The sequence below is a fragment of the Corythoichthys intestinalis genome, chromosome 3 (genome assembly GCF_030265065.1).
Source record: "Corythoichthys intestinalis isolate RoL2023-P3 chromosome 3, ASM3026506v1, whole genome shotgun sequence".
NCBI lineage: Eukaryota > Metazoa > Chordata > Actinopteri > Syngnathiformes > Syngnathidae > Corythoichthys > Corythoichthys intestinalis.
The window spans coordinates 20,602,906-20,617,168 of record NC_080397.1 but is presented as its reverse complement, the minus strand read 5'-3'; the positions used below and the strand labels follow the sequence as shown (position 1 = coordinate 20,617,168).

The 14,263-nt window shown below is 38.9% G+C and overlaps 1 protein-coding gene across 1 annotated transcript in view; it reads right to left on the bottom strand.

The window, feature by feature from the left end:
* Nucleotides 1–5,581: 5,581 nt before the first annotated feature.
* ghra (growth hormone receptor a) overlaps nucleotides 5,582–14,263 on the bottom strand; it is a 70,256-nt gene continuing 61,574 nt past the window's right edge. Inside the window, exons 9-10 of the mRNA XM_057831509.1 lie at nucleotides 8,843–9,072; nucleotides 5,582–7,973 (exon numbers count right to left, since the gene is read on the bottom strand). Of these exons, the coding sequence (XP_057687492.1) occupies nucleotides 7,286–7,973; nucleotides 8,843–9,072 (918 nt within the window). The 3' untranslated portion in view covers nucleotides 5,582–7,285. The remainder of the gene's footprint in view (nucleotides 7,974–8,842; nucleotides 9,073–14,263) is intronic.

The following is a 14,263-nucleotide window of genomic DNA, read 5'->3' as shown; positions in this document are numbered from 1 at the left end:
CGGAACGGTGCTTTGATCCGGAAAATATAACGGCAACTGTCAAAACCCGATGCTAAAAACAACCTGCCTGGCTGCCACACAGGCATCTCCAAGAGAAAAACAATCTATTAACGTCGGATTTACACAAGTGTTAACAACAAGCATAATAAAGTGCTTGTGTAGCTTCATCCGTTTCCACCGATATTTATTATTTATTTATTCCACTGACGGCACGGAGCTCTCCGCAGCTGCAGCGGTCGCGTCGATGTGCGCATGGACTAAGTTGTCCGTTCAATTGCCTGTCATACTGACATTTGATCAGCAAAGATAGTTAGCTCTGATAGGTTCAAATAAAAAATAAAAAACAAAATAAACAAGCATGTTAAATTAATGCGATAAAAAAGTAGCAATGCAACAGAAAATTGATCAGATTTTTAAGAGAAACATCTAAAGAGGCTTATTTATTTAATTTAATTTGCCTTGATGCGGAGGTTCAAAACATCTTTCATGTCAATGTGCACTTAGGACTTCTTTTTATCCATTTATATTAGGCTACTTATTTATTCCTTAAAAATTGAAAAGTCAATGTTTGCGTGATCATTACAATATATTCCATTTCGCTGTGCATAATGTAAGTTATTTGTATTTTTTTTGTGAACGTTTACTTATATCTTGAACTTTATTTTTTAAATAAGTAAATGTTTGCATTATCTTCAATTTTATTGTACATCCTATGCTCTTAAGTAGTTAAAATCAAGGTTTTATATTTTTATGTGAGGACATGAGGGAAAATAAAAATTAGGAGAGAGCTTGGGGTTACTGATGTTTTTGAGAACTGTTATTTTTCAAATCATTGGAAAATACAATTTTGAATGAAAATCGGTTTGTCATGTTTGCCTTGTGATAGTATGTGTAATGCAGTAGCCTAATGCATGTGTAAAACCAGTTTTGTGTGTGTGTGTGTTACAGGTATAACTGTGCCAAAAGCAGGTTTCTCTGCATTTCATTGGTGTTAGGAAGTGCTTTACAACAACGATATCGTTCATGATAAATAAAAGGTAGGAAAGTATTATACAATGACACTGACAAAAAAGAAAAAAAAAAAAGAACCAAAACAAAAACAACGCATCACGATAAAAGTCAAAACAGCAAATAAAACAATAAAACAGATAAAATCCAAAAACAACCCTTAAGAAATAAAACCAGGCTACCCTAGTCTGGAGGAAAGGTGAGTCTAAAAACGATTTAAAAAGGCTAAGATTTGTAATGGTGTGAATTTCAGGAGGCAAGCTACCCCACAACTTGGGGGCAGCAACCGCAAAAGATCGATCACACCACTGTTTAAGTCTCGACTAGGCAGTAGCCGGTATGATATTCTGACGGTATGATAAACTTAACCCAAATTACCGCGGTTCGACGATTTTGCAATTACAGCTCTAAAATGTGATATCTGAGATATCTGGGTTTAAAAAAAAAACTTTTTTTCATTGAACAGGATTCTTATTTTTCAAAACATATTAGCAAATTGGAATGCAAGTATAATTTTAAGTAAAAAAAAAACCAACAACAAACAACTAAATAGTCTAAATAAAATTATTTTATGCAGTCCTTTAGGTGAGCCTAAACCCACAGCCAGAGCTCAACATTATTAGCATCAGAACAAAAATGATTGAATCATTTTCCATAAAAAGCATGTGTTTATGACTCGTATCATATTTACATTATACACACACTCTTTCTCAACACCGACAGTTGCAGGAAAGTTTTACCACCGCTAGACACACGAAACACACTGGAGTTAACTATCGTAACTGGTGGGAAACATTTATGACCGTGTTTACTAACTATTAATTTTGTATAAATGCTAAAACATATTGGAGGCATTGCTTCATCGGCAGCCACCCTCCACAAACATGTTTTACGCGTCGGTTCGCCACCTCCTCTAAGCTGCGGCTGTCTGTAACTTTCTGTAGCCGAAGTATTCCCATACCAGCAATTTCGTTTTCTACGATGGGGGAAAATGTTCAGGAGTCACACCTCCTCCAGCCATCATGTAGCACAGCTGACTCACTGACACTGAGCAACAACCGGTGGGAGAGGATTGAGCCTTACAGCTGCAAGCGAGGAATTTCTCCATGCATTTTTGGGACATGAAAAATAGCGAATACCTTAGGGACGGTATGACTGATAATTTTTGCGGTTTTGAAACTTTGACGTTTTCATACTACGGTATACCTTGAAACCAGTAATCGGCACATCTAGTCTAATCTCGACCTTGGAGCTTGCAGAAAAAGCTGGCCGGTAGAACGAAGAACCCTTTCAGAGTTACGGAGTGTTAAAATTTCCGACAAATAAGAATAAATAATTATAATATAGGCAATATATAACGCTCAAACCTTATAGTATGAGTGAGCCTTTTACTGACCATTGCTTGGTATGTCCTCCACCAGTGCAGTTTGATGAAAAGAAAACTGCTCTTCAAAAATGAATCCATGTGTGCTTGTTTCAAGCTTTTTATTGCCATCCCCAGTTCAAATTTAATGTAGAATTGAAAAGAGGGAATTACATTAAAAACCAAAATAGGTAACCTTGTCTTACTAAACACTTCTCACTTAATGCTAACACATAATGTAAAACACTATAGAAAAGCTAAAATAACTAGCATTGAATAAAATGTCCATTTTAACACAAATAGTGCAAACACCTACAGACAGCATGACAATGTTCACAAACATACAGTATATGATTTATGCTTTGCGAAAAATAACGAACAATTGTGATGTGATGTCTTGGCGTTTCATCATTATCTACCAGTAGCTACTACCGATTGCATGTACACCCGCATAGGTTTTGAGGATTTTTATCATTCAGCGGATTGAGAAAGTCTCAAAACTTTTGATGAAGGGTGTACAGTGTATGTACACATACACACACACACACACACACATTATATATATATACTGTATATCATATACACGCACATATACATACAGTATACAGTGCCTTGCAAAAGTATTCGGCCCCCTTGAATCTTGCAACCTTTCGCCACATTTCAGGCTTCAAACATAAAGATATGAAATTTAATTTATTTGTCAAGAATCAACAACAAGTGGGACACAATCGTGAAGTGGAACAACATTTATTGGATAATTTAAACTTTTTTAACAAATAAAAAACTGAAAAGTGGGGCGTGCATTATTATTCGGCCCCTTTACTTTCAGTGCAGCAAACTCACTCCAGAAGTTCAGTGAGGATCTCTGAATGATCCAATGTTGTCCTAAATGACCGATGATGATAAATAGAATCCAAATGTGTGTAATCAAGTCTCCGTATAAATGCACCTGCTCTGTGATTGTCTCAGGATTCTGTTTAAAGTGCAGAGAGCATTATGAAAACCAAGGAACACATCAGGCAGGTCCGAGATACTGTTGTGGAGAAGTTTAAAGCCGGATTTGGATGCAAAAAGATTTCCCAAGCTTTAAACATCTCAAGGAGCACTGTGCAAGCCATCATATTGAAATGGAAGGAGCATCAGACCACTGCAAATCTACCAAGACCCGGCCGTCCTTCCAAACTTTCTTCTCAAACAAGGAGAAAACTGATCAGAGATGCAGCCAAGAGGCCCATGATCACTCTGGATGAACTGCAGAGATCTAAAGCTGAGGTGGGAGAGTCTGTCCATAGGACAACAATCAGTCGTACACTGCACAAATCTGGCCTTTATGGAAGAGTGGCAAGAAGAAAGCCATTTCTCAAAGATATCCATAAAAATTCTCGTTTAAAGTTTGCCACAAGCCACCTGTGAGACACACCAAACATGTGGAAGAAGGTGCTCTGGTCAGATGAAACCAAAATTGAACTTTTTGGCCACAATGCAAAACGATATGTTTGGCGTAAAAGCAACACAGCTCATCACCCTGAACACACCATCCCCACTGTCAAACATGGTGGTGGCAGCATCATGGTTTGGGCCTGCTTTTCTTCAGCAGGGACAGAGAAGATGGTTAAAATTGACTGGAAGATGGATGCAGCCAAATACAGGAACATTCTGGAAGAAAACCTGTTGGTATCTGCACAAGACCTGAGACTGGGACGGAGATTTCTCTTCCAACAGGACAATGATCCAAAACATAAAGCCAAATCTACAATGGAATGGTTAAAAAATAAACGTATCCAGGTGTTAGAATGGCCAAGTCAAAGTCCAGACCTGAATCCAATCGAGAATCTGTGGAAAGAGCTGAAGACTGCTGTTCACAAACACTCTCCATCCAACCTCACTGGGCTCGAGCTGTTTTGCAAGGAAGAATGGGCAAGAATGTCAGTCTCTCGATGTGCAAAACTGATAGAAACATACCCCAAGCGACTTGCAGCTGTAATTGGAGCAAAAGGTGGCGCTACAAAGTATTAACGCAAGGGGGCCGAATAATATTGCACGCCCCACTTTTCAGTTTTTTATTTGTTAAAAAAGTTTAAATTATCCAATAAATTTTGTTCCACTTCACGATTGTGTCCCATTTGTTGTTGATTCTTGACAAAAAATTAAAATTTTATATCTTTATGTTTGAAGCCTGAAATGTGGCGAAAGGTTGCAAGGTTCAAGGGGGCCGAATACTTTTGCAAGGCACTGTATATACACATAAATCATACTGCCCTACAGTTACCAGATTACAAAAAAAAAGTTTCAAAAAGTTTGTATTTACTTAGTACAGTTTAGATATTATACCAAAATTTGGTTGGCTTTTTGTACGTAGTGTGGCTTGAACAGATTTATTGCATTTCCATTCAATTCAATGATTTACAAAACATGGTCGGGGGGAGGGGGGGGGGGGGGATTGTAAATCAAGGTACTGCTGAACTTGAACTGCTGAGCATGAACCAGAATGGCGTCATCGGTTGGATCTGGAGGCCCAACTGCAATAATAAGCCTCTCCAACCCAGAAATATGGAAACAATAATAAGTGCAAAGCAGTAGGAACACAAGAATGTTTGCAGTGTAACGAAAGAAACAAAGAAACTTTTACACACAGAGCGTTTCCCACCAAAGCTTTTTACACAAAACTTTGCAAAAGCGCAGTTTTGAAGCATTCACATAATTGTGACAGGTAAAATTCTCCTTGAACAGGAGACGTGCGCATCAGGTGTTACATTTCACGACCCCACCTGGAATTCCCTTACACAGTTCGGCTCTGTCACAGCCAAGCAAAGGTGTTAATATGCCAGTTTTGACATCTATAGCCATACATAATTTTCTACCCAAAATATCAAAAACATATGTCTCATTGCACAATTCCATCAATATTGTAGTGTAAAAATACTTGTAAATACACTATTTATGTAGCTTAAAACTGAAGCTTATTGATAAGAAAGGTTCCATTGTCTATTAACAATAGAAAAAACTCAATATAGTCATCTTAAATACGGGGTATTTAATAATCTAATGCTGTACATAGCCTTTTTTGGGGAAAAATGCCCCCCGATAATTTCATGACAAACATTAATTTTAAAATGAAATTCGTGATGCATATTGTAAAATTATTGGGGGAAAACCCTTTACTATATATATATATATATATATATATATATATATATATATATATATATATATGTATGTTACATCTAAACCTTAATAGTATTGTCACAAGAATTTAGTTAACAATAATGTATTAATATTGAAAAAAAAAAAAAAAAAAAAGTTAACCCTTTGACAGCCTTTACTACTACTATATGGCAATAACTGTATTTTAATGCTCCTATTACATTTTTTAAGCAGAAAAAAACGCTACATTTTTTCATAGTTTATCAGGAAAATATTTCATTCGAAAACAGGCAAGAAATGTAAACCCTACTTTTCGTATGAAATCCTACTAATTTCTCATGAGAACACTATCTGACCAACATATACAAAGTGCTCAATCTTAAGTGTCGAGAACAGATGAAATATGTTTGCAATCAATATATCCGTTATGTTAAGTATTAACACAATTGTGAGCTGTCAAACACACACACATAAACACGTTACACTGACACGCTTGCACAGGTCTTCAAAGTAATACCTCTTGACTGGCTGTCACTGATTGCATTGCATATACTGTACGTATTCCAGTTTCCACACATTCACAGTCGCTGAACAGAAGCTCAAGCAAAAGGGGGTTTCTTTCTGGGAACTTCCTTCATTTTTATAGAAAATCATTCCCATGTCAGGGAAAACATACCTTTGAATTTCTGTTACTTTGACCTAATGACACACCTTCACATTCTTTCCACTCAATCTAGTTGCCATCCCTGAATTAGACATGAACATACCGCATATAAAAACATCAAAACAACATTGTAAGTTTGTCATCTACGAGCTGGAATTGATTGTGAGCGTGTGTCTGCCTGGTACATCTACAGCAGCTTTAAATGAATTGTAGCTACAGTTCTGACGGCATGGTATTCAATCCGTCTCCCTCCTTTAAGCACAGTATGTAAGATTGATGAAAGTATAATGAAATTAAGGCAAGTGGAAAAAATAATTCCTGCCATAAACGCCTATAAAATGTGCTTTCCCTTTAGTCAGCATTTATGGCAATTTTCTTTGTGCCATTGAATGACCTACAGCAGCCTCCTGCTAGGCAACAAGAAATATCATATCACTATTAATATGTTGTCCATGTTCATTTGTATAATGCAGTCATACTTGTTTTTCATGCCCTAGCCACATTTTTAAAGGAAAGCGATTTGGATGACTGGATGAAAATCCTTTATCTGCAAATCACAAATGCTTTCTGACCAGACACGTCAAATTGTCAGTTATACTGTACGTGCGATGAAGCACTTTTCATAGGATTTCAGCTAAAAATTTACAAATTCAACAAACAAAAAATTAATTTCACTCATACTTTGACCAGCTAATGCATAATGGATTATTAGAAATAGAATTTTGCAGAAAATAACAAAACATGTAGCTTCTTGCAGTGTGAGAAGAGTAATGATAGTTCTACATCTCTTGTAAGCATATACTGCAGATTTGAAAGTTGTGTCAATTATTTAATCTACTAAGAGGTATCAATAATGGTGAATGCTTCTTCCTTTGCCATCTGTGTAACAGGGCAACCGCTTCTTCTTTCTGCAAGCTTAAGACTTGGATGATTACTGTCAAACCGATTCCCACTGCTTCTAAAAACTCTCTCCCCTGTCCTTTGCAAGAAAACAGAACTAGAAGCACATAAGTTACAATTTGAAGTCGCAGATACAAGATAGCGTATGTTCGAGTCCCATCCCGGATCGGTCGTTTGGAGTCATCTGACATCTAAATGTGTTACGTTTAAGGCAAAAGCACCCCCTGCAGGTCAGGGGTAACGTACCCAGTGGGTAATGCGTGGACAGATTTGAGGGGGTGCTGTGACAGGCACGATGATGCAGACTGGAGGGATGGTGGGTCAAGCAGAACACCGCGCTGACTGTCAAGCTCCTGTACCACAGTGTAGTCCGCCACGGGGCTAAAATGTTGTGCCTGGGGAGAGTCGGGGGAATCGTACGGTGACCGGCTGGCCTCAGCTGCCGGCTGGGGCTCGGCGGACTGATAGCTCTCGGCGGGGATGGAACAGTAAAGTGGGGGGATCATCTGCTGGGTGCGGCTGACTGTGTCCGGTTCCAACACCGGAAGCTGGAACTGAGGTTCTTTCTGCTTATTCTTCTCTTGACTTTTTTTGTTGGCCTCCTTTACGTCTTCGTTTGAAGCGGGGGCTCCCTCTTGGGTCCTAAGCTGCTGGCCGGGGGACAGCACCACACCTCCGAAGGGCATGACATTGCTGACCTGAGCATAGAAATCCGTGTTGACCCAAGTTTGAGGGCCGCTGGTTTGAGAGGGCACTGGGAGCCTCTCGCCACGCTCCGAATCAACGCAGAGGGAAGCTAATCTGTCATCAGGTTGGCCCGGTAGCATGCAATTTAGTGTGGTCCCATCTTCGGCTGGACCGTTCAGGTCATAAGCGCATTCGCGGTCAGGAAAGCTGATGGGAGAGAATCATAGATGTATGTTGACAAGAATGTCATATAATACTTATACAGTAGAATAATACATGGACTTTGCAAGCCAAAATTTCAGGGAAATACATCTTTATTTTGATTGCTTTATTTTATTTTCGTAAGAGCCAGTTGAACGAACTGTATTGTAGTGCTACCTTGAAATAGTGGCAATTTTTGATTTTGGCAACATGGACAGCAGCCCATGGTGCACTAGCAGAGAGGTGCCTCATAATGGGTTCTCCGCTACACATTACCAACATTGCTCATTGACACTCCTACTTGACCGATCTTCCCTCTATTCCCTCGGTATCCTCTACTAACTATGCGACCCCTTAGTAGGAGTAATCATATTGAGAGAGCAACACTACGTACCATAGGTAACATAATATATCTTTAATTATGCTAAAGTACCACTATTCCGTTTTTCTTTTCCGATTTTTTAATAGGTAGAATTTATATTCAATTATGTTTTTGTATCTCTACTCCCTCAGTTCTCTTTCACTCTGTCCCTCAAAACATTTTCTGTCCTGTTGCATTATGTGAATAAACAAAACAATATAAGCAACCACAATGAGTGTACACCAAACTCCAAGTGGCACATTAAAACCATTTCCAGCCAATAAAACACTCATATCTATCATTCTATGTTAAGCAGCATGTGAAGGGCCCTCGCATTTCTGTAGATATTTAAGTATATCTTTTCATGGGACAACACTGACAAAATGACACTTTGACACAATGAAAAGTAATCTGCGTGAGAGAGAGGCGTCCCTATTGTTTTAAATGCCTACGTTTTGCCAAAATTGTACAACTTTGTCCAATGCTCCACTGCAGGAAGGAATACAAAAAGTACCTGGGGACGTTAGAGCACCCCACTCGGTGCCTGGCAGGCTGAGAGCCCCCCAGGAGCCTCTCGGTGTCTGATGCCTGGATGTCCTCTTTTTCCCCAGCGTCCGAATCCTTCACATCCACCTCGATAAATTCCACCCATGGCTCATCTTGGTAAAAATCTGGTGAATACATGGGGCCACTAACCAAATCTCCACTGCTAAGGATGAAGTTCAGCTCATCAAGTTTTCCTTTCTGGATGGAAGCCAAATGATTGCATGACATTAAATTACACTTGGAAAAACTAATGAGATCCAGTGCATGAGCTGTAACAAATATAAATCTTCTACAAGGTTTATAATATTCCCAAGTAATTTATGATTATAAAGAGATTCAAGTGTTATCAATAATGTTCTAAGGTGATGAATGAATGAATGAATGAATGAATTTTATTGTCATTGTCATCATCATCAAAAAAATCATTGACAGTTTCAGAGTGTGGAATTTTACCCGAAGGAAAGACGAAGACAGACAAGGAAAGACGGGAAAAGCAGATGCTTATCGAAACCCGTGCCCCATCAGCCCGGGACGCACAAACAGCATATTGTGTATCAGTCCAGTCATAATCTTCACATTTCGTTCAAAGTCAGTAGCCACGTTTACATGCTGACTTTTATTCATACCGATTCAAATCATTCCGAATGGAAATTTCACATCACCTGTTTACATGTCACTTCATCTATTCCGATCCAGCGTTTACATGGGACTGCCTTTATTCCGAAAGGACGTTTGACAACTGCCGTCTGACATGCGCAGATTAATCAAAACAAAGCGTCACGTTGCAAAACATGGAGATCGATCGTCCGATCAGCTGCTGTTTTAACTTTTCAAGTGGAAACAAAACTTCAAGAATGATACGCCGTTCATTTAAAAAGTTGTGTGGGTGCGCTGTGCGTGTGCTTGGAAGCCATGTTGCAAGTGACGTTACTTACGTCACCGAGTGACGTCACCACGTCAGTACGGAGCATGCGCAGAAAGAACGCAACCAGACACCATTCCGCTTCCCTGTTTACATGATATAATTTTACTTCTAATCGGTTTGGGAAAAGGAATATTCCACCCCTGTGAATCGGAATGAAATTCCATTCGGTTTGGGCCTGTTCATTCCGAATGAGGTGTTTATATGGAACACATTTATTCGGTTTGAACAAATATTCCGATTGTAATTGGAATATTTGGCTCCATGTAAACGTGGCAACTGATTGCCATGGATTTTCACATATTGTCAATTCGAGTGGGTTCATTGTATCAGTTGATGTCCAAGTAGGTGTAGGGAGGGAAGGCCGGGGGTGCTATGGAGGCTCGCGTCTGCTGTATTCGCTTCAGAAGATTAGTCATCATCCTCCCTTGCCCGGTTTGCTCGGGTTTGCAAACCGTGATAGCTGTGCAATGATGAATTTGGACATGTGTTTTAATCCCTCACTACTTAAAACAGCTCTCCACAAACACTCATTGTATGAAAATCGATTTTTGGTCTTTTACTTTTTTCCCTTTATTAACTGACACAGACACCCCCCCCCCCAGCCCACCCACCCACCCACCCACACAACAACAAATGATGTGGCGAGGGGAAGTGGGCATCGTGATAAACAATAATGATGCCAACATGTCAAATAGAAATTAGGCCTTCACAATATTATCGTTTGAACATCGCCATCACGTTGTGCAAATGCGCAATAGTCCCATCGCAATATGTGCAATTGTATAGATATACATTTTTTGAACACGCAAACTTTTGTTTTGCTTCATAAATGCAGAAAGTCTGCAGAGACATGTCTTCCTGGATCATTTTTTTATACACAGCAATCCTCATTATTGACTGATGAAACCCTTTAGCCTGGATTAAATGATATTATAGAATACAACGTGGTCATGGTGAGTCAACCAAAGTCTTTCCAAACAGCTATTCAAGTCATCTGGTGAAAATTCTTCTCGATTTAATACGGCAACATTTATCGTAAACCTCCAAAAAGTTACACTATCAGTTCTTTCAGTACAGTTCAGCCCTAATAGAAATGCTAAAAAATATTAAAAAATAAACAAATAAATGAATAAATAAATAAAAACCTTGATTACACAACACTGTATCTTTCATGCTAATTTGCAAAGAACGGTTGAAAAATAAAAAAATGAAAAACGGTAAAAACAGGGTTCTCAACTCTTGTGCATTGAACATTTTCCTCACGCATTCCAGGCCATTCTCACGCCTTACGCCGCAAAAAAATAAAACGGGACTATTGTGGTAAATCAAAAATAAAATCAAGTTCTCTGATCTTAAAACGGTTCCATTTATATTTTCCCGCAGCCGTCATGTCTATTTGAAGTGCTCGCTTATTCTGCTGTCAGTCGGTGTGCATGCACATTAGCAAACTACAGCCGGGCACGCAGGCCAACAAGGATTTATTCTGCGCGCACAATACAGATTTGTTGCTTTCACTTTGAAAAACCGAACGGGTATGCATGTAATCACGTGTAAATCACTTCCCCGCAGAGAGCAGGTGCTGCAGGTCCCCCATAAAGAAAAGTTCATGCAGTCATGGACTGCTAAATATTTGTTTACAGAAGTTCAAGTTCAAGCAGTGTGTGGCACATGTTTTTGTGTTTATTTAGTATATTTGTATCGCCAATACATTACCAAACACGGGGAAAAATACAGGAATTTGACTGAAGGAGAGCACACATAGGAATATGTGGTTTTGCCGGCAAGTAACATAAATGTCCCCTGGCTCCCATCTGAAGCTCTTCCTTCAATAATGCAAGACTTGCAGCCGCCTCACGACCTTCCCCTGGCGGTGCGATATGACGGGTTCAACTGAAATTCCCATGTTCCCTCTCAATGCTCACAAAGGTAAATAACATCATTTTCAGACTATAAACCATTACTTTTTCCCTCTGTGGCTTATAGTCCAGTGTGTCTTCATGTGGATTTTGCAAGGCGATAAGGTGTCTTTAGTAAAGTTGTTAAAAGTATTGAATTGTATTGATACAGAAATGTTGTATCGGGATACGAAATTTAATTACTGAGTGATCTATTGTATTTTTGGGCTATCACAGGTTAAAGGAATCCATGGATAGAAAGACTTGTAGTTTTTAAGAGATAAACATTATTTTGAGTTAAAATAATTTAATATTGAAACCCCTCTTGATGTTGTCATTTTTATACAATTTGTAAAATTAGTTTAACTAGCAGGTCCCCTTGTTGCTGACGTCGCAGCACAGTGACGACACATGGTTACGCTGCCAGGCTTCCAGAGTAAGACTCTAGCGAAAAAAACATGTCATCTGTTCAACCCTTTCAATTTGAATCCGAGAGGAACTTTAATGAGCATGACAGCACTGTCGATATTTTACAAAACGAGCAGCAAAAGCAAAATGAACTGGAAAGATGGGATGAGACGCAATGAGAGTAGGAAAAAAAACGGTGTTCAGCCAAAATATGCTTCACCGGCCAAACGTCCAACAAGAGGCAAATTTGACACCTAAAGTACCACCGTGCGCTTTTAGCTTGTTTTGCTTCGATGCATACAGACAGAACAGACTAAATATGCCTTAAGAAAATGCTTAAACGTCGTAATATCACATAAGGGTGATTAAACATGCTACGTGACTAATGTGGGCAACAGATCAACAATCTGCTTTAAAACTATCACAACAAAACAGTATGCTTTAAATTATGAGAGGGAAACACATGCAAAAAGTATTTGGAGGCAATGAAAAGGTAATAAAAGACTCAATAAAAACACAAATAGTAAGTACTCGACACTTTTAACCGATGAGCACATATGTTGGATGTCTCGCCGCGTTGAAGAAATTGCAGTAACATGGTAGTATTCGCCGAGTGCGTGACAATCTACGTCATCACCCCGAGCATCCATAAAACATGCCGCCCTCCGTAGGCAGAAAACATGTACTAAATTTGATAGATTTTTAAATCAATGGCAATAGTTTATGTGTTTCTCATAACATATTAAGTAAAGGAGAACAATTGTGGCTTATTAGCGCCGACATGTCTTAAAGAGAATTATAATACTAAGAGACTGTGAGGTGTCAATAGAACCGTTATGTGGCAAGATAACAGATATTGATAAAGTTAACAAAAAAATTAATCACATTCATGGCCAATTATCGAAAATAGATCGAAAATTACGAACATTTCCGAATGTAGCCCGGAAACAGCAGAATGGGGCTGTGACGTCACAGCCAGGAAACAAAAGGTCGAGGCAGGTGCCATCGTTGTTTATTGACGAGAGAGTTGCATTTGTGTTTTATCAAAAAATCGCTAAAATGGTTCAAACCTGTCGTGCTATGTGGTGTACAAATAGCCATTTGCTGCAATGTAGTACCCATGAGTTCCCGAAAGCAAGAAAAAGAGCTGGACTACGCAAACGATGAGTAAAGTTCGTCCGTGCAAAGAGGGCTAATTTTGCAGACCCAGCCTCCGGCACGGTTTTGTGTGGTGCGCATTTTACACCTGAAAGCTATTCGAACTATGGACAAATGAAATCAGGTTTTGCTAAGAAATTGCTGCTGAAAGCAGATGCGGTGCCCACCATACACGTGCAGCCACCTCAATGTCCCGAGATATTAAGAAAGAGGACTATGACTGGCACTGATGAGACCACCCCCACCACCCCAGGCAAAGCAAAGGAGGGGAGCAGCCAAGCTGCTGATGGCCAGAGTGAGTACTCTTTTATAATAAAAAACATATCACGCATTGGATATAGGACTGGACACATGTATAAATTATCGCTCGTAAAATATATACAACAAATCCTTTAATCCCATTCGTATTTGTGTCTGTTGGCAGAGTGAAAACCTATACCGATATCACAATAAATGATAATTATTCTTTACATTACTTTATTTTGCAGTCACGGTGTATCAGCTTCACAAAAAGAAATGCAAAACAAACCATTCAGTGACGTTCAATCTGTTTGAAGTGGGAGGTTTGTGCCAACCTCTCAGTTCAAAAGGAAGGGACATCTGCTAGTCATAAACTCTTTTAAAGAGTTTAAATTTTTCATGAACCACAAGACTGGACGTCTAGCATCGTCCAATGGGACTGAAACAGTTCCTAAAAAACTTATTATTATTAATATTTGTTTTAATTTATGTAGTATCGTAAATGGTATTGAGTATTTTTTTAAAATTTTTTTTAGTACCGATAATAAAAAAAATCAAAATATTACAGTATTGAGACAACAGTAGTGTTTAGGTGTGACTATCCCTGTGGCTTATCATCCAGTGTGGTTTATACATGAACAAATAGTTTTCTTGTCAAATTTGGTAGGTTTTGCTTTTAGTCTGGTGCGGCTTATCTATGAACAAATTCCATTTTCGTGTCAATTTTTTGGGGTGCAGGTTATAGTCAGGTGCTCCTTATAGT